The sequence below is a fragment of the Camarhynchus parvulus genome, chromosome 26 (assembly GCF_901933205.1).
Source record: "Camarhynchus parvulus chromosome 26, STF_HiC, whole genome shotgun sequence".
Taxonomy (NCBI): domain Eukaryota; kingdom Metazoa; phylum Chordata; class Aves; order Passeriformes; family Thraupidae; genus Camarhynchus; species Camarhynchus parvulus.
Window position 1 is genome coordinate 4,423,782 of NC_044596.1, and position 17,779 is coordinate 4,441,560.

The 17,779-nt window shown below is 54.4% G+C and overlaps 2 protein-coding genes across 3 annotated transcripts; one reads left to right on the forward strand and one right to left on the reverse strand.

The window, feature by feature from the left end:
• Positions 1-272: 272 nt before the first annotated feature.
• On the forward strand, positions 273-12,593 carry CCND3 (cyclin D3). The gene is made up of 5 exons (XM_030965954.1): positions 273-470; positions 2,211-2,426; positions 7,124-7,283; positions 8,452-8,585; positions 11,214-12,593. Exons 1-5 carry the CDS (start codon positions 273-275, stop codon positions 11,370-11,372), a joined length of 867 nt encoding a protein of 288 aa, XP_030821814.1. The 3' UTR covers positions 11,373-12,593.
• Positions 12,594-12,779: 186 nt separating this feature from the next.
• On the reverse strand, positions 12,780-17,778 carry BYSL (bystin like). 2 transcript variants are annotated; one of them, XM_030965955.1, is made up of 7 exons: positions 17,464-17,778; positions 16,600-16,755; positions 16,116-16,254; positions 15,871-16,004; positions 15,572-15,732; positions 14,919-15,021; positions 12,780-14,044 (listed from the first exon to the last, which is right to left on the reverse strand). In XM_030965955.1, the coding sequence occupies exons 2-7, from the start codon at positions 16,626-16,628 to the stop codon at positions 13,696-13,698; spliced, it is 915 nt and encodes a 304-aa protein (XP_030821815.1). In that variant the 5' UTR covers positions 16,629-16,755; positions 17,464-17,778; the 3' UTR covers positions 12,780-13,695. The 2 variants fall into 2 exon arrangements, with proteins under 2 accessions (XP_030821815.1, XP_030821816.1); XM_030965956.1 differs by having other exon boundaries at positions 16,600-16,770; positions 17,460-17,731.
• Between the last annotated feature and the right edge of the window lies 1 nt (position 17,779).

Consider the following 17,779-nt stretch of genomic DNA (forward strand, 5'->3'; position numbering starts at 1 on the left):
GGGCGCGGCGTTGCTGCTCGGTGATTGGCTGCGGCGCAGCGGTACCTCTCGGTGATTGGCTGCGGCGCAGCGGTACCGCTCGGTGATTGGCTGCGGCGCGGGCACGCCCCCCCCGGCGCGCGGCGGCGCTGGGGGCCGGGGCCGGGGCGGGAGCGGCTCCAGTTCCCGGCGTCCCGCGGCGGAGCCGGCGGTGCCCGCGGCGCCTCCTGCGCGTCCCCTGCGCGTCCCCTGCGCGTCCCCTGCGCGTCCCCGCAGCCCCTGCCCGCCCCCCCATGGAGCTGCTGTGCGTGGAATCCGCGGCCCGCGCCCCCCGCGCCGGCTGGGACCCGCATCTGCTGGGGGACCGGCGGGTGCTGCAGAACCTGCTGAGCACGGAGGAGCGCTACAGCCCCCGCGTGTCCTACTTCCAGTGCGTGCAGAGGGACATCCAGCCCTACATGCGGAAGATGTTGGCCTTCTGGATGCTGGAGGTACCGGAATGCTGCGGGGTTTGCCCCAAAAACCCGGGGGGACAAGCGGGGGACGAGCCGGCGCTGATGGGTGCCGGGCACAGCGGTGGTGCCGGTGGGGATGGAGGGTGAAACTCGCTCTCCTGTGCTAAAATTGGCATTTGTCCCCCCAAAAGCTCCGGGCAGGGCTCAGCTCAGCCCCCCGGGGGGAAATAATAACGCTGCCGAAATGAAAAATGAATCTGCGGGTGGAGTTCGGGGCTTGGGGGGATGTCCTGGTGCTGTCCCAATAAATGACAATTCCGCAGGGCTCGATCCTGCCTGTCCCAGCCGGTGCTGCGGGGAGCGCTTCCAAAAAATCCAGAATATTTCAATTTTAAAGGGGTTTCCCCCCACTCCCCCCGCTGTCATTATTCCCGCAATTGAAGAAGGCTCGGTGGGTAAACCCCGCTTTGGGGAGCGGCTCCTGTGCAGCCCTAAAAGCAGCGAGGTGCCACTGGAGGATGTCACGACCCGCGTGTCATTGTCCCCGGCGCTGCTGGCAGCGGGAGCAGGGCGGCGTTCGCTGCAGAAGGAGCAGAAACCGCGATAGATGCTATGGTGGTGTCGAAAGGAGGAAGCTCGCTGTGACAAGTGTTGCGGTGCTGGGGGCAGATAAGAGGCACGGCGCTGAAATTTGGAGCTGCTGGGCTCCGCTGGTGGCTGAGGGAGGGGAATTTGGGGGATTTGGGGGTTGGGTTGGGTGCTGCCATTCATTCTCCTCGCATCCCTGGAGAGCTCCGAGGGGAATTGCCGGCCCTGGATCCTTCTCTCCAGCCAAAAAAATGCACCAAAAAAAAGGAAATTTGGAGCACCAGAGCTGCCCAGGGCAGGGTGGCAGCTGGCAGGGGATATCCCCAGCCGGGCACAGCAGAAACGGGGCAAATTCAGATTTATCCACGTGGAATTTATTCAGATTTATTCCAGGTGGAATTGCCAGCCCTGGATCCTTCTCTCCACCCCCCCAGCAACCTGAGGGAAGGAAACTGAGGCACTGGGAGATCCCTGGGCATGGAGAGCCCTCATCCCTGGGTTTCCATGCATTTCAACCCTTTTTGGGGCACATCCTGCTCCAGTATAGAGGGAATACCCAGGGTTCTGAAGGATTTGTTCCATCCCGAGCTGCCCAGGGCAGGGGTGGCAGCTGGCAGGGGACATCCCCAGCAGGGCACAGCAGAAATGGGGCAAATTCAGATTTATCCACGTGTTCCAGGTGGAATTGCCAGCCCTGGATCCTTCTGTCCACCCTCCAGCCAAAAAAATGCACCAAAAAAAAAAGGAAAATTTGGAGCACCAGAGCTGCCCAGGGCAGGGTGGCAGCTGGCAGGGGATATCCCCAGCAGGGCACAGCAGAAATGGGGCAAATTCAGATTTATCCACGTGTTCCAGGTGGAATTGCCAGCCCTGGATCCTTCTCTCCACCCTCCAGCCAAAAAATGCACCAAAAAAAGGAAATTTGGAGCACCAGAGCTGCCCAGGGCAGGGGTGGCAGCTGGCATGGGATATCCCCAGCAGGGCACAGCAGAAACGGGGCCAAATTGGGGCAAATTCAGGTTTCTCCACGTGCTCTTTGGAGCTGCAGCTGCTCCCCACAGGAAGGTGAAGCCTCAGGGTGACGCCACCCTGCAGCTCCTCGTGACGAGTGTGAAGCAGCAGCTCTGAAGCCGTGCTCGGCTCCCTCCCCTCACCAAAACTTCCTTTTCTCCCCGCTGTCTGCGGCAGGTGTGTGAGGAGCAGAAGTGTGAGGAGGAGGTGTTCCCTCTGGCCATGAACTACGTGGATCGCTTCCTGGCCTCGGTGGCCGTGCAGAAGAACCACCTGCAGCTGCTGGGGGCTGTGTGCATGCTGCTGGCCTCCAAGCTCAGGGAAACCATGCCCCTGACCGTGGAGAAGCTCTGCATCTACACCGACAACTCCATCACCCCCGAGGAGCTGCTGGTAACCGCTGTGTTCCCTCCCAGTGCCCAGCTCCTCCTGGCATCCCCTGATCCCATCCCTCTGCTTTTCCCTCCTCCTTGGTGAAGGATTTTCCATCCTCTCCATGCAGAGCAGCAGAATTGTTCCCTCCTGGTTGTGGAGGAAGTTTCCTGTCCCAGCTCTGAGCTGTCACTCTGAGTTGTCACTCCAGTGACATCTCCAAGGCTCACAGCTCTGCTTGGCATCTCCTGATCCTGCTGTCCTGATCCCATCCCTCTGCATTCCCCTCCTCCTTGGTGAAGGATTTTCCATCCTACCCGTGCAGAGCAGCAGAATTATCCCCTCAATTGTCCCCTCCTAGTTGTGGATAGAAGTTTCCTGTGCCACTACCGAGCTGTCACTCTGAGTTTTCACTCCAGTGACATCTCCAAAACTCACAGCTCTGGGAACATCCCAGTGCCCAGCTCCTCCTGGCATCCCCTGATTCCATCCCTCTGCTTTCCCCTCCTCCTTGGTGAAGGATTTTCCATCCTACCCGTGCAGAGCAGCAGAATTGTTCCCTCCTGGTTGTGGATGGAAGTTTCCTGTCCCATCTCTGGGCTGTCACTCTGAATTGTCACTCCAGTGACATCTCCAAGGCTCACAGCTCTGCTTGGCATCTCCTGATCCTGCTGTCCTGATCCCATCCCTCTGCATTCCCCTCCTCCTTGGTGAAGGATTTTCCATCCTACCCATGATGGGCAGCAGAATTGTCACCTCAGTTGTCCCCTCCTGGCTGTGGATGAAGTTTCCTGTCCCAGCTCTGAGCTGTCACTCTGAATTGTCACTCCAGTGACATCTCCAAGGCTCACAGCTCTGCTTGGCATCTCCTGTTCCTGCTGTCCTGATCCCATCCCTCTGCTTTTCCCTCCTTGGTGAAGGATTTTCCATCCTCCCCATGCAGAGCAGCAGAATTGTCCCCTCAATTGTCCCATCCTGGTTGTGGAGGAAGTTTCCTGTCCCAGCTCTGGGCTGTCACTCTGAGTTTTCACTCCAGTGACATCTCCAAGCTCAGGGTCAGGCAGCTCTGCCTCCCCCCAGCTGCAGAAATTGGGGCAATGTGGGAGATTGGGGGAATGTGGGAGATTGGGGAATGTGGGAAACTGGGTGAATGTGGGAGATTTCACTTCCACAGCAGCTGGAAAAATCAGATTTTAGGTGCAGAGTGAAGCAGCAAAATGCCTGTGAGGGGTTTGTGAGCTCAGTGGCTGCTCCAGGCTGGTGGGGATGGGTGGAATTCCTGCTCTGCCCCTGCATTTCTCATCCTGCATCCAGAAAGTTCCATTCTGAGGCTCGGAAAGGCCAAGAGTTTCTGACGGTGTCTGATAAAAGCCCTGAGATCCAAACCTGTGAGCTCAGCCTCAGCCACCAGGGAGGAAATGGGAGAAAAACCCTTTTTTTGGGGTTACTCCTCGCCCCCTTGAGCAGCTCGGGTGGTTTTGGGGTGGGATCTGAGCCCCAGCACCCCCAGAACTCTCAGGTGTGACCTGAGGGCCCTGCTGGGAACTGCAGAGCTCTGAGCTCAACCTGCTTTTTCCCAAGGCTGGGGAAAATCCCCTCCAGAACGCTGAAGTCATTAGATTGCCTTAATTAGCCCTCATAATTAGCTGATGAGGGATGGGGATGGCCGCAGCAATGGGGTGCCCCATCCCTGAGGGACCCCACGGCCACTCCTGGTGGCCCCTGCAGGTTTAAATCTGATTTTTGGTGAGGATTTGCATCCCTGGAGCTTCCCCCTCATTCCCAGGGCTCAATCCATGGATTTCAACCCTTTTTGGGGCACATCCTGCTCCAGTAAAGAGAAAATACCCAGGGATCTGTGAAGGATTCACCCTGGCTGAGGGAGTTAAATCTGAATTGTCCATGGAGAGTCCTCTTCCCTGAATTTCCATGGATTTTAACCTTTCTTGGAGCTCATCCTCCTCCAGTAAAGAGGGAATATCCAGGGATCTGTGAAGGATTCATCCTGGTTGTGGGATTTAAACCCAGGTTATTGGATTTCCATGGGTTTTAATCCTTTTTGGGACCATCCTGCTCCAATAAAGGGAGAATATGCAGAGATCTGAAGGATTCGCCCTGGCTGAGGGACCTGAGGGAGTTAAATCAAATTTACTGGATTTCCATGGATTTTAACCCTTTTTGGAGCTCATCCTGCTCCAGTAAAGAGGGAATGGAGGGAATATCCAGGGATCTGGAAGGATTCACCCTGGCTGAGGGAGTTAAATCTGAATTGTCCATGGAGAATCCTCTTCCCTGAATTTCCATGGATTTCAACCCTTTCTGGGACCATCCTGCTCCAGGGAAGAGGAGAATGGAGGGAATATCCAGAGATCTGAAGGATTTGTCCCGGCTGAGGGACCTGAGGGAGTCAAATCTGAATTTCCACAGCCCAGAGCTGCTCCCTCCCGCTCTGTGCTCATCCCCTGCTCTTTCCCAACCCCCTGGAAGAAGAGGGAGGGGAGAGCAGGGCCAGGGGAGCTTCTTCAGCAGCCTGGGGACAATGGGACATCCTGGTGGCCCGGGGCCATCCCAGCAGGAAGCTGGCTCACATTCCCGGGGCTCGGCTTCCTCCTCCTCCTCCTCCTCCTCGGGCAGGGGCGCTTGGCAGCAGCTCAGCCCTTCAGAAAGGACACAGAACCTCTCTGGAGTTATTCTGGGGGAGAAGGAAATGATGCAAGGAGGGATTTATCCATTTGGAGGAAGTTGGGTTTCCGTCCAGGCCCTTCTCTAACCCACCTTGGGGTTGTTATTTTTTTGGTTTTTTTTAAATTTAATTCTTCATTTTTTAATTTAATTCTTTATTTTCCTTATTTTCTTTATTTTCCTTATTTTCTTTATTTTCCTTATTTTCTTTATTTTCCTTTATTTTATTTTAATTTTTTTTTATTTTATTTATTTTATTTTATTATTTTATTTTAAGTTATTTTATTATGTTTTTTTTTGGTTGTTTTTATTTTATGTAATTATTTTTATGTTATTTTATTTTTATGTTTTCATTTTATGTTACTTTATTTTGTTATTTTATTTTATCTTGTTATTTTGGTTTTTTTATTTTATTTTGTGTTATTTTATTTCACTTTATTTTATGTTTTTATTTTATTTTATGTTGTTTTATTTTATTGTGTTATTTTATGTTATTTTATTTCATTTTATTTTATGTTTTTATTTTTTTTTGTTGTTTTATTATGTTATTTTATTTTGTTATTTTCTTTTATTATTTTATCTTATTTTATGTTATATTATTTTATTTTAATTTAATTTTAATTTTAATTTAATTTAGTTTTATTTTATTTTAATTTAATTTTTATTTTATTTTATTATTTTATTTTGTTATTTTCTTTTATTATTTTATGTTATTTTATGTTATATTATTTTATTTTAATTTAATTTTAATTTTAATTTAATTTAGTTTTATTTTATTTTAATTTAATTTTGTTTTATTTTATTATTTTATTTTGTTATTTTGTTTTATTATTTTATGTTATTTTATGTTATATTATTTAATTTTAATTTAGTTTTGTTTTATTTTATTTATTTTATTTTATTTTATTTTGTTTTGTTTTGTTTTATTTTGTTTTATTTTATTATTTTATTTTATTTTATTTTGATAAAGACTTTTCTGGCCTGGCTGAGAGAGGGTTCAGCTGCTCAGAGCTTGGGGAGAGCAAATTTGGGACAGGAATGGCTCCTGAGGGGACAATGGGGTGACAAATTGTGCCCAGGGTGGGTTTTGGGGCAGGTTGAGCAATTCTGCCCCTTTGAGCAACCCAGGGCGGGGTTTGTTGTGCAAGGGGAAGGAGGGAAGGGAGGCAACAACCAGAAAAAAAAAAGGGGAAAATGAAGATCTGAGCTTGGGAAAGAATTGTCACTTCCTCCAAGCTGTCTGTGCTGGAGCTCTTGGGCAGTGCTGGTGGATCCTGGATTTTGGGGGAAAAGGGGATTTGTGCTGAAATGAATTTTTGCTCAGAAATGAACCTGAGCCTGACCTGAGCCCAGGGCGGCTCTGGAGCCCCAGCTGCAGCTCCTGGGGGGTTCCCCTGTCCCAGCAGGGACACAGCCCAGGGCTGGAATTGTGCCACGGGGACAGCGCGGGGACAACCCAAGGGACAGCCCTTCCCTGTCCTGCCCTGGCCATGGAGCCTCCTGGGCTGGAATTGTGCCATGGGGACATCATGGGGACAACTCCTCTGCCCTTCCCTGTCCTGCATTGGCCCTGGAACCTCCTGGGCTGGAATTGTGCCATGGGGACAGCGTGGGGACAACTCCTCTGCCCTTCCCTGTCCTTCTGGCCATGGAACCTCCTGGGCTGGAATTGTGCCATGGGGACATCACGGGGACAGCACGGGGACAACCCAAGGGACAGCCCTTCCCTGTCCTGCTCTGGCCATGGAGCCTCCTGGGCTGGAATTGTGCCATGGGGACATCGTGGGGACAACTCCTCTGCCCTTCCCTGTCCTTCTGGCCATGGAACCTCCTGGGCTGGAATTGTGCCACGGGGACATCATGGGGACAGCGTGGGGACAACCCAAGGGACAGCCCTTCCCCATCCTGCTCTGGCCCTGGAGCCTCCTGGGCTGGCATGGTGGCACAGGGACAGCCCCTCTGCCCTCCCCTATCCTGCCCTGGCCCTGGAGCCTCCTGAGCCCGCCAGTGACGCGCTGTCCTCGCTCTCCCCACAGCGCTGGGAGCTGCTGGTGCTGGAGAAGCTCAAGTGGGACCTGGTGTCGGTGATTGCCAACGATTTCCTGCCCCACATCCTGCACCGGCTGCCGCTGCCCGCCGACAAGGTGGAGCTGGTGAAGAAGCACGCGCAGACCTTCATCGCCCTCTGTGCCACAGGTGGGGGCTCCTGGCACACCTGGCATGGGTCCCTGCCTGTTTTGGGGGCTTCTTGGCAGTCAAGGTTCAAGGTGGGGTGGTGCTCCTGGGGGCTCTTGGATGCCAGGAGAGGCAGGGACGTGTGCCAGGCTCTGTGTGCCTGTGGGAGCGCGGGTGGGGTCACCAGGATGGAGGAGGAATTGAGAATCTGATTCCATGTTCTTAGAAGGCAAATTTATTATTTTATGATAGTGTAATGTAACATAACATAACATAATATAATTAATATAAAATAATATAGTATAATATAATGTATATTATATTTTATATTACATGCTATTATATTACATTGCATTATATTATATTAATTATAATATATAATATATGATATATTATATATTATATACTATATATTATATAGTATATATTATATATTATATGTTATATGTTATATGTTATATGTAATATATTATGATATGATGCATAATAGAATGTATAAGATAATTTTTCTATATTATATTTTATATTATGTATATTATATTATATTTATATTATGCATATATAGTATTATATATATATATTTTATTATATTATATTTTATATTATGCATATTATATTATATTATATTATATTATATTATATTATATTATATTATATTATATTATATTATATTATATTATATTATATTATATTATATTATATATATTACATTATATTTCATTATATTACATAATATCATATATATATATTATATCATATTATACTATACTATATTATATTATATCATATATTATCATACTATATTACATTATACTATATTACATTATGCTATACTAAAACTATACTAAAGAATAGAGAAAGGAAGGAATGATAATAAAATCTTGTGACTGCTCAGAGTCCCGGCACAGCTGGACCTGTGATTGGCCATTTATTAAAAACAACCACATGAGACCAATCAAAGATTCACCTGTGGCATCCCACAGCAGCAGATAACCATTGTTTACATTTCCTTTCTGAGGCCTCTCAGCAGAAAAATCCTAACAAAAAGATTTTTCATAAAATACCTCTGTGACAATTCTCCACCGCACGCTGCACAGACCCCTCTGTGGGGCCCTGCAGGGCAAACCCCAACCCCAAACCCCATCTGCCCCCTCCCTAACATCTCCTTTCCCCCCTGTGCTGGCTGCAGACTGCACCTTTGTGATGTACCCGCCGTCCATGATCGCCACGGGCAGCATCGGCGCCGCCGCGCACGGCCTGGGGCTGCCCGGCAGCGGAGAGGCTCTCACCGAGCTGCTGGCCAGGACCACGGGCACCGAGCTGGTGAGTGAAAATAAAACCTTCTGATTTTATAGATTCCCACATGCCACTGGGGCTGGCACCGAGCTGTGAGTGGCACCGGGGCTGGCACAGCTGTGGCAGCCTTCCTGCCACTCCATCGGGGTGGGACATGGGGAAGGTGTGGGCTCTGTGCCTCTGGAGATGTTCCAGATCCAGCTGGATGCGTCACCTGTGGCACCTGGTGGCACCTGGTCCAGGTGGCCGTGGTGATGGAGAGCCTGGGATGGTCAGCCCAGAATGGTCTGGTCATAGTGAGGGAGAGACTGGGACGGACTGGCCAGAGGGATGGTCAGCCTGGGATGATGGAGAGCTGGGGATGGACTGGTCATGGTGATGGACTGGCCATGGTAGTGGAGAACTTGGGATGGACTGGCCACGGTGATGGTCAGCCTGGGGTGGACTGGATGTGGTCATGGTCAGCCTGGGATGGTCTGGATGTGGTCATGGTCAGCCTGGGATGATCTGGATGTGGTCATGGTCAGCCTGGGATGGACTGGCTGTGGTGATGGTCAGCCTGGGATGGACTGGCCATGGTGATGGTCAGCCTGGGGTGGTCTGGCCGTGGTTTTGGTTAGCCTGGAATGCAGGGATGGACTCCAGAGGGCCCTTCCAGCCCCAGCTGCTCTGGGATTCTGTGGAATTTTGCTGTTCAGACGGTGCTGCCCCGGTTTGAGGAGAACCAAGGGCTGTGGGATGATGCCAAGCACAGCCTGGGCAGGGCAGGCTGGGCTCCGAGCCTTTGGAATGGCACACAAAGGGCAGGATCTGTTCCCTGCCCGGGCAGGTGTTGGCAGGATCGGGTTCTCGGGCTGGGACGGGCACAGGGACACGCCAGGCTCAGCATCTGCTCCCCTCAGTGTCTGGTTGCAGCTGGGGGGGAAAGGGGGGCTGGGACATGAAACCTTCCAGCTTTGGGGGGTTCTGCAGCCCCTCGGTGCCCTTGGAGAGGGGGCACAGGGATCCTGTGGGGCTCCAATCTGAGCTTTTCCTGTCCCCTTTGATCTCCTCCCTGCCCAGGTCAGTTACAGTTCCCTGCCAGGACCTGGGGCAGGGTGCGGTGCCTTTGTCCGGGGGGAGGCTCCCGCTCTGTTTGTGCAGATGGAATTTTTTTGTTCTCTGGGGCCTTTTAAAAGAGAGAATCAGTGCAGCCACCTGCTCCCAACCTGCTCCGGGAGGCCGGGGCTGTGCAGGGAACAGGTGGGAAGCAGGGAGGGCTCTGTGGAGGGACAGGAGCTGAAATGGAGCCCAGCACCCTCCTGTCCCCTCCTGTCCCTCCCCAGCATCTGCTGTGCCCCCTGCCCAGGTGTGGCGTGCCTCACAAACAGCTCCAGCCCAGGCAGGGCCGTGGCAGCTCCTCCTGGGATGTGAACACAGAATTTTTGGGTTCCTGGGAGAGCTCCTGGGCTCAGCTACTTCATTTGTGGTGCTGCTGCTGCTGCTTCTCCCTGAGCATGCCCAGGTGCCCATGAGGATGCCCAGCCCCTGCCCAGGCGATGCACAGGCCCTGCCCAGGTGCCCATGGAGATGCCATGGGGATCCCCAGCCCTTTCCCAGGTGTCCCAGGGGATGCCCAGCCCCTGCCCAGCTGTCTCTAGCGGTGCCCAGCCCCTGCCCAGGTATCCATGAGGATGCCCAGGTGTCTCTAGGGATGCACAGCCCCTGCCCAGGTGCCCATGAGGATGCCCAGCCCCTGCCCAGGTGTCTGTAGGGATGCACAGCCCCTGCCCAGGTGATGCCCAGCCCCTGCCCAGGTGTCTGTAGGGATGCCCAGCCCCTGCCCAGGTGATGCCCAGCCCCTGCCCAGGTGCCCCTGGCACTCAGGGCCAGGCAGGGCCGGGGCAGGAGGAGGCTGCACTGACGGGAAGCCGGGCAAGGGGAGCCGGGCAGGGGGAGCTGGGCGTTGCTATTTTCGCTCGCCACATCCTCTGTCAGTTTCTAAGAACTGCCGGGCGGATTCCTGGTAAGAGATTTCAGGGTGTGACAATGTCCCTGTGAGGTGCAAACTGTCACCGGGCTGGGCTGCGCCCCCAGGGGTGTCCGAGGGGGAGTTTCCTCCTGCTGACAGCTCGTGGGCGAAAAACCAGAGCAGGGTTTGCATTTCTGGCGAGGTTCCTGTGCGTGTCCCCCAGCTCTGGCTCCCCCGGGGGTGTCACAGAGGGGACAGGAGGGTGAAAACCTCGTGAGAAGCTCGGTGGTTCTCCCAGCGTGGGTGGGAGGTGGTGTAGGGTGGGTTTGGGGTCACGGAGGCTCCTGCTGCCCCAGCAGAATTCCTGTGCCCAGCTCTGGGGAAGCTGGGCTGGGGAGCCAGAGGGGATCCATGTCCCAAGGACAGCCACATCGGCGGGATCTGGGACGTTTGGCCTGCTCTTGTCACCCAGCTGGAGCCACACCCTGGCTCCAGGACTTTGGGAAGCTCTGCTGGACACAACATTCCTGCAGAGCAGGGGTCAGCAGGGAGAACAACCAGAGCGTGGGGCTTTTCCTGGGGAGGGACAAAAATGGAGAAAATCTCCTTTTGGTGCTGGGCAGACACTGGGGGGTCAGAGGTGTTCCTAAAGGAGGAGGAGGAGGAGCAGGATCTGATGCCCACGCTGTGTTTCCCTGTTCCAGGACTGCCTGAAGGCCTGTCAGGAGCAGATCGAGGCTGCCTTAGCCGAGAGCCTGAAGCAGGCATCCCAATCCCAGCCGGAATTCAGCTCCAAGGCGGTGCCCTACGCGGGCAGCCAGCCCACCAGCACCCCCACGGACGTCACCGACGTCAACCTGTGACCAAGCGCCCTTGGCCAGAGCTCCAGCCCCAACCTGGACACCCCCAGCTCGCTGCACCCCCCCTGCCCACCCAGCTCTCCTCCCAGGCTGGGCACCTGGAGCTGCTGCAGGTGGTGCCAGGGCACGGGGGGCAGGAGCCCGGATGAAGTTGGAATTGTTTCTGTGTTGGTGTTCCCTGGCTCTCCGGGCTGCTCACGGCCACTTCCAGCCCCGTGAGGGACAAAAATCACAGAGCCAGCCCCGCCAGGAGCCGAACCCTCGTCACCCCCAGCTCCTGTGGGGCTCGGGGAGCAGCTGCTTGGTGGCCCCTCGGTCCCGATTGCTTCGTGCCACATTCCCACAGCTCCAGGGGAAGTCGTGCAGCTGCTTCTGCTTGGAGAGGAGCCCTGGGGCTTGTTTGGTTTTGCTGTTGGATGTGGGAATTTTGGGGACGCGCTCCCCGTCCGTGCCTTGGGAGGAGTTCAGGGTCCCCCTCGGCTGCTTAATTTATTGTTCACTGCTGGGAAAGGGGAGGGAGGAGAGCTGGAATTCCTCAGGGTGGGGCCTGGGTGCTGCTCTCCTCTCCTTCCCAAACAAGTGCCTTCCCCCTTTGCCCCTTCCCTGGCTCCCTGGGCAGTGGCAGACTCTCCTCAGAGCCCTTTGGTAGCTTAGGCATCAGACTAGGATTTAAGGAAAACCTTTGAATGTGCTGCTATAGTCTGGGATGCATCTCCACTCTTCAAGGCAGGGATTTCAGATCGTGCTCAGGAGGGAGCTGTGTTCAATCCACGTGGATCCGAGCTGCCTCCTGAGAGGGTGGAAAACTTTGCTGCGCACATGAGTTGGAAAAGCAATTACTGCGTTTTTGTATTGTTGTTGTTTATCCTTGTTAGTTTTTAAAAAAAATTTTTTGTAAAACAGAAAGAAAAAAAAAAGGAAAAAAAAAATTAATGCTGCTTTTCTATAAGAAATCCAGAGTGGAATTAACCAGGAGAAGCCAGAGACTCCACAGGGATGGGAGGCAGAATCTGCTGCTGCTCCCTGGGGACCTCTGGACATGTGGCTGTTGTCCTCCCGTGGGGGATGTGGAAAAGGAGGTCGAAATCTTCCTTTTGGATGGCACCAGCCCCACCAAAATCCGGCGGAAAAAGGTGGGGCTGCTGCTCCTCCCCGAGCCTGCCTGGTCCGGAAAGCCACGGAGCCGCTGCCTCCTGCGAGCAGGAGGGCTGGGACAGAGCCTGCCTGTGCAAAAAGAAATGTTTCTTCTTTTTTTTTTTTTAATATATATATAAATATATATGTATATCTAAAAGTGTATTTTTAATTTAAGAGTAAAACTGGTTTGGTGTTCACTCGCACGAGTCTCACTGCTGGGAGAGCCAGAGAACCCTGTGATGTTGCAATAAAATATTTTAAAAAAAAAAAAAAACCACAAAAAACGGTGGCTCGAGGGTTTCCCTGTGCTGTTCTTGTATCTTTGCCTGGTTCTGGGGATCCATTGGGAGCTCCAGCCTTGCTTTTCCCAGGATGGAGTGGGGAGAGGACAGGCAGGACCCTGAGGGGACACTCAGGGGTGGTGGTGGAGCTGAAACCTTCCTGCAGGTGAGGTGTCCCTGGAGCAGAGGCAGCACCTTCTCCCCAGCAGGCTGGAGGGAGCAGCTCAGGTGGTGCCAGGACAGCGCCAGGAGCTCTGTGCCAGCCCAGGCTCCCTCCTGTGCCCATCAGCCTCTGGCTTCTTTCACATCAGATAAAATCAGCGAGTCACAGAAAAAGCTGAGGGGTGTGGGCACCTCGGAGGTGACAACAGGGGGCAGCTGCCCCGGGCACAGCTCAGGGTGCAGCAGGGGCTCCTCTCCGTGGCCCAGAGCTGCAGGGCACAGGCCTGGCAGCGACAGTGGCAGCAGGGCCCAGGGAAGTGCAGCCTGGTGGAAAAGTCGCCCCTGGGTTTGCCAGCAGAGGTGGCACTCGGGCACAGTGCCAGGAGCACGCCAGGCAGGTGGCTCATGGCCAGGTGAGGACGGTGGCCCTGTGGCTTCAGGAAGCAAACCCTGGGGGGCTTTGTTTGGGAAAATCCCCTGGGCAAGGAGCTCCAGCAGCTGCTGGGGACAGGGACAGGCTGGGAGCATGTGGGGCAGAGCCAGCCCTGATTGAGTGACACGGCTCTGGTTTTATTTCTGAGTGCAGGAACAAGCCAAAGTGTCCCCGTCCTGGGTGGCACTGACAGCAGCACAGTCCAGCTCTGTGGGCACAGCCTGTCCCAGTGACCGCTCAGAGCAGCAGGATCCAGCAGGGATGCTCCTGCTCCAGGTTCCCAGCTGCATCCCAGGCTCCAGCCCTGCCCTGCTCACTCCATGGCCGGCGGCTGCTCCCCCTCCACGTCCCTGGTCCCAGAGTTCATCAGCTCCCGGCGGATCTCGGGCGAGATCTGGGGGTGGCTGTGGAACTTGAGCAGCTCCAGCAGAGCCTCCTTCTGCTCCGAGGACAGGTCCTCCTTGTAGCGCTGGGCCAGGGCCAGCAGGCTCTGGTGCCACAGCACGGGCAGGAGCCGCTGCTCCGAGCGGAAGGCCAGGAAGTGGAACACCAGCGCGTCCAGCACGCGGAAGGGCAGCGCGTATTTCTTGTCGATGAGCAGGCGCAGGAAGATGCTGTTGGCACCGCTGTACTGCATCTCTGCCAGCTTCAGCAGGGCGGCACTGAGGGAGGGACAGGGACAGCTCAGGGGGTGGGACACAGGGACAGGGGAGAGGAGAGGGGACAGGGGATGGAGTCATGGGAGAAGTGAGGGGTCAGGGGACAAGGACATGGGGATGGGAGAGGTGAGGGGACAGCTCAGGGGATGGAGCCATGGGGTCCAGGGAAGGGCTCAGAGTCAGGACAGAGTCACAGGAACACAGGAGGGGTGAGGGGACAGGAACACGGGGACATGGGAGCGGTGAGAGGTCAGGAGATGGGGACACGGGGGACACAGGACAGTTGAGGAGTTATGGGACAGGGACATGGGGACATAGGAAAAGTGAGGGGTCAGGGGACATGGGCACAGTGAGGGGTCAGGGGATGGAGCCACAGGGACACAGGAGAGGTCAGGGGATGGAGCCACGAGGACCAGGGAGGGGCTTAGAGTCAGGACACAGAGTCACAGGGACACAGGAGGGGGTGAAGACCCAGGGCACAGATCCACAGGGACACAGGAGAAGTGAGGGGACAGGAGACAGAGCCATGGGGACAGAAGAACGGGCACAGGTCAGGGGATGCTGGGTTGAAGTCATGGGGACCAAGGAATGGACAAAAGAGGGGCTAGGGTGCAGTGACCACAGTGACCAAGGATGGAGCACAGAGTCACGGGGGCTGGAGCCATGGGGACAGAGGAAGACCACAGGGGTCAGGGGGAGCTGGACTGCACCGTGGAGCACTGAGGCACAAAGCTGAGCCTTGAACCTCAACCCCAGAGGGAGCTGAGTGACCCCTCACCACCTCCGAGGGGCTGGAGAGGCTGAGGGGGGGATCCAAGGAGTTTCCCAGGGTCCCTGGAGGAAAAGCTTTTCCCTCCCCAGCCCCTCAGGGCCTCACCTGGAGTGCAGGACGGGGATGGAGCACTTGCTGAGGATGCTGCCGATGATGATGGCCTCCCTGAGCGTGCAGGTGCCAGACTCACACAGGGGGATGAGGATCCCTGGGAATGGCAACAGTCAGGTGTCACAGACACATTTCATGAAAAATCTTTTCCTTAGGATTTTTTCTCCTGAGAAGCTGAGAAGCCTCAGAGGAAAAGAAAAACAATAATTATCTGCTGCTGTGGAGCGCAACAGGTGCATCTTTGATTGGTCTCATGTGGTTGTTCCTAATTAATGGCCAATCACAGCCCAGCTGTCTTGGACTCTCAGTCAGACACAAACTTTCGTTTCCATTCTTCTTGCTTGCAAGCCTTCTGATGAAATCCCTTCTTCCATTCTTTTAGTATAGTTTTAATACATCATTTACTTTTAATATAATATATATCATAAAATAATAAACCAGCTTTCTGAACATGGAGTAGTCAAGATTCTCATCCCTTCCCTCGTCCTGGGCCCCCTGTGAGCACCACCACAGTCAGGCACCAACCACCTCCATGCACAGGCTCAGCCCCTTCCCCCGAGAACCCCCCACTCCTGCAGCAGCACCTGGACACCCCCAGCCCCTCAGGGAGCCAGCCAAGCCCCAGAGGAGACCCTGAGGACCCCTACCCTTGAACCAGGCTGCTGGTTTGAACAGAGCCTTCTTCAGAGCCATGTACAGGTGGAAGTTGAGCCGCTTGTACTCGGCGATGTCGTCCCGGATCCGAGGCAGCAGCACCAGGTTGTAGAACCTCTGGGCCATCCTCTCCTTCAGGTTGGAGGAAAATATCCTGGGATCAGCAAAGCGTGAAGGGATGGGTGAGGAAATGAGGCCAAATGGGCAGGTTGGTGTTTTGTACATCTGGCTCTGGTTATGGGAATAAAAACCCCAAAAATGCCATGCCAGAGGGTCCCTGAGGTGACCTTACCTGGTGGCCTGGTACATGGCAGCAGCTGTCCACGTCTCTGGCTCAGTGATGTAGAGGATCTGCTCCCAGTTGGACAAGGCAGGAATGATTTTGAACGCCTTGGGGAGCTTCCCACTCCTGTACTTGGACAGCACCTTCAGAGACAGGGACAGGGGCCAGGCTGTCACTGGGGGAAGTGACAGCAGGGACAAGAGCACGTTGTCACCTCAGGGTGGTGGCTCTGGGTTTGGATGTTCCATCCTCACCTCTCTGACACCCCTGTAGACCTCCAGAACACGGGGGTCGAGCTGGGGCATGGGGCAGCCCGAGAGCTCCGACAGCGCCGTCTCCACCTCCGTCTGCTTCTCCGTGATCTTCTCCATGATGATGTCGGCCAGCGTGCGCCTGGGGCAGCAGGGACAGTGTCAGGGGGGACACGGGAGGGATGGCAGGGGACATGGGGGGCTGGCAGGGGACAGGGGGGACCAGAAAGGGCTGGCAGGGACAGGGGTGAGCCAGGGGCTGACAAGGGAGGGGGGCGAGCTGGGCTCTGTGCATGGACCAGGGGGAGAATCGGGGGTTGCAGGGAGGTGACACGATGGGATCACATCTCGTGGGATGGGGGTGACCTGGGGGCTGACACGGGACAGGGATTGAGACAGGACCAGGCGTGACTCGGGGGTCGCACGGGGCTCACACCGGACGGGGCACAGGCGGTGCAGGGAGGCGGGCCCTGCCCGGTGCGCTCACCTCAGCGGCGGGTTCTTGTTCATGAACATCTCGATGGCTTTCTCGTCCTCGGGGTCCACCTCCACCTCCCCGCCGTAGTCCCCGCTCCGTCCCGCGGCCGCCGCCGCCTTCTCCAGCGAAGGCCACTCCTCATCATCCTCCGAGTCCGAGCGGGACCTGCGGGGAGCAGAGCTGGCTCAGCCCACCCTCGGGGGGCCGTGCACCCTCGGGGGCACACCAGGGTGTGAAAAATGCAGATTTTATGATTGGCTTTTGGCAAATATTCAAATGAATATTATATGTGTTGTATTAGAAAGTGATGCTGTATTAATTCTCTTAAATAGTGTGTTAAATATAGTTTTAGGTTACAAAAAATGTTAAAACAGAGACTATGCTATATAGGATACTTTTTGTTTAAAGAAAGGACTTGCAGCGAGATAGCAGCCACAGGACACCCAAATCTTTCAGAGAAAAAGAATTTATTGCCCTCTTATCAGAAGAAACGAACTTCTTCCCATCTCGAAGGTGCTGTTAGGATTCGGAGGAAGAAGTTGACGATGACCAGACAGAATCCTGTGTTTGAATGGAATTATGCACCATGCATGAAGTGTATGAATATGCAACAGGCTGTTGTTTTTAAGGATTAATCCTCTGTTAACGGGTGTCCTTTTTCGGGCTCGTGCTTCCCAGAAAAACGTACCCGGACCCAAAAGGTACCCAAAGACTGCATAACTCTTAGTCTCTATTGTCTGATATTGTCCCAATTCAAATTATCCAAATTATTATTACTCTAATTGTATTACTATTTTTCATAACCATTTTATTACTATTAAACTTTGAAAATTTAAAAAGACAAGTGATTGGCGTTTTTCACCGGGGGCTCACCGAGAACCGCGCTGCGCTGCCGGGGGGCTGCGGGCGCTCCGGGGCCGTGCTCGGCCTCCAGCTCCTCCTGCTGCCGCCGCGCCTGCTCCAGGATGCGCCGGGACAGCCGCGCGTCCACGAACCCGTCCCCGCCGCCATCCCCGCCCGGCTCCTCCGCGCCGCGCTTCTCCCGCGCCCGGAGCCGCGGGGCCGCGTCCTGCAGGATCTGCTCGGCCAAGGGCAGCGCCGGGGCCGGGCCGGAGCCCCGCGCCCGCCGGGCCTTGGGCATCGCGGCGGAACCGGGGCACAGCGGAGCGGCACCGGGCAGCGACACGCG

What these genes read in the sequence shown, in the direction of transcription:
- BYSL (XM_030965956.1), bottom strand. Translation starts at nt 17,731, where the DNA reads ATGCCCAAGGCCCGGCGGGCGCGGGGCTCCGGCCCGGCCCCGGCGCTG. An exon ending in TCTACAGGGGTGTCAGAGAG is followed by an intron (nt 16,005 to 16,115) that starts GTGAGGATGGAA and finishes CTGTCTCTGAAG; the next exon opens with GTGCTGTCCAAGTACAGGAG. An exon ending in ACCAGCAGCCTGGTTCAAGG is followed by an intron (nt 15,022 to 15,571) that starts GTAGGGGTCCTC and finishes TGCCATTCCCAG; the next exon opens with GGATCCTCATCCCCCTGTGT.
- CCND3 (XM_030965954.1), top strand. Translation starts at nt 273, where the DNA reads ATGGAGCTGCTGTGCGTGGAATCCGCGGCCCGCGCCCCCCGCGCCGGC. An exon ending in TGGCCTTCTGGATGCTGGAG is followed by an intron (nt 471 to 2,210) that starts GTACCGGAATGC and finishes TGTCTGCGGCAG; the next exon opens with GTGTGTGAGGAGCAGAAGTG. An exon ending in CATCGCCCTCTGTGCCACAG is followed by an intron (nt 7,284 to 8,451) that starts GTGGGGGCTCCT and finishes TGCTGGCTGCAG; the next exon opens with ACTGCACCTTTGTGATGTAC.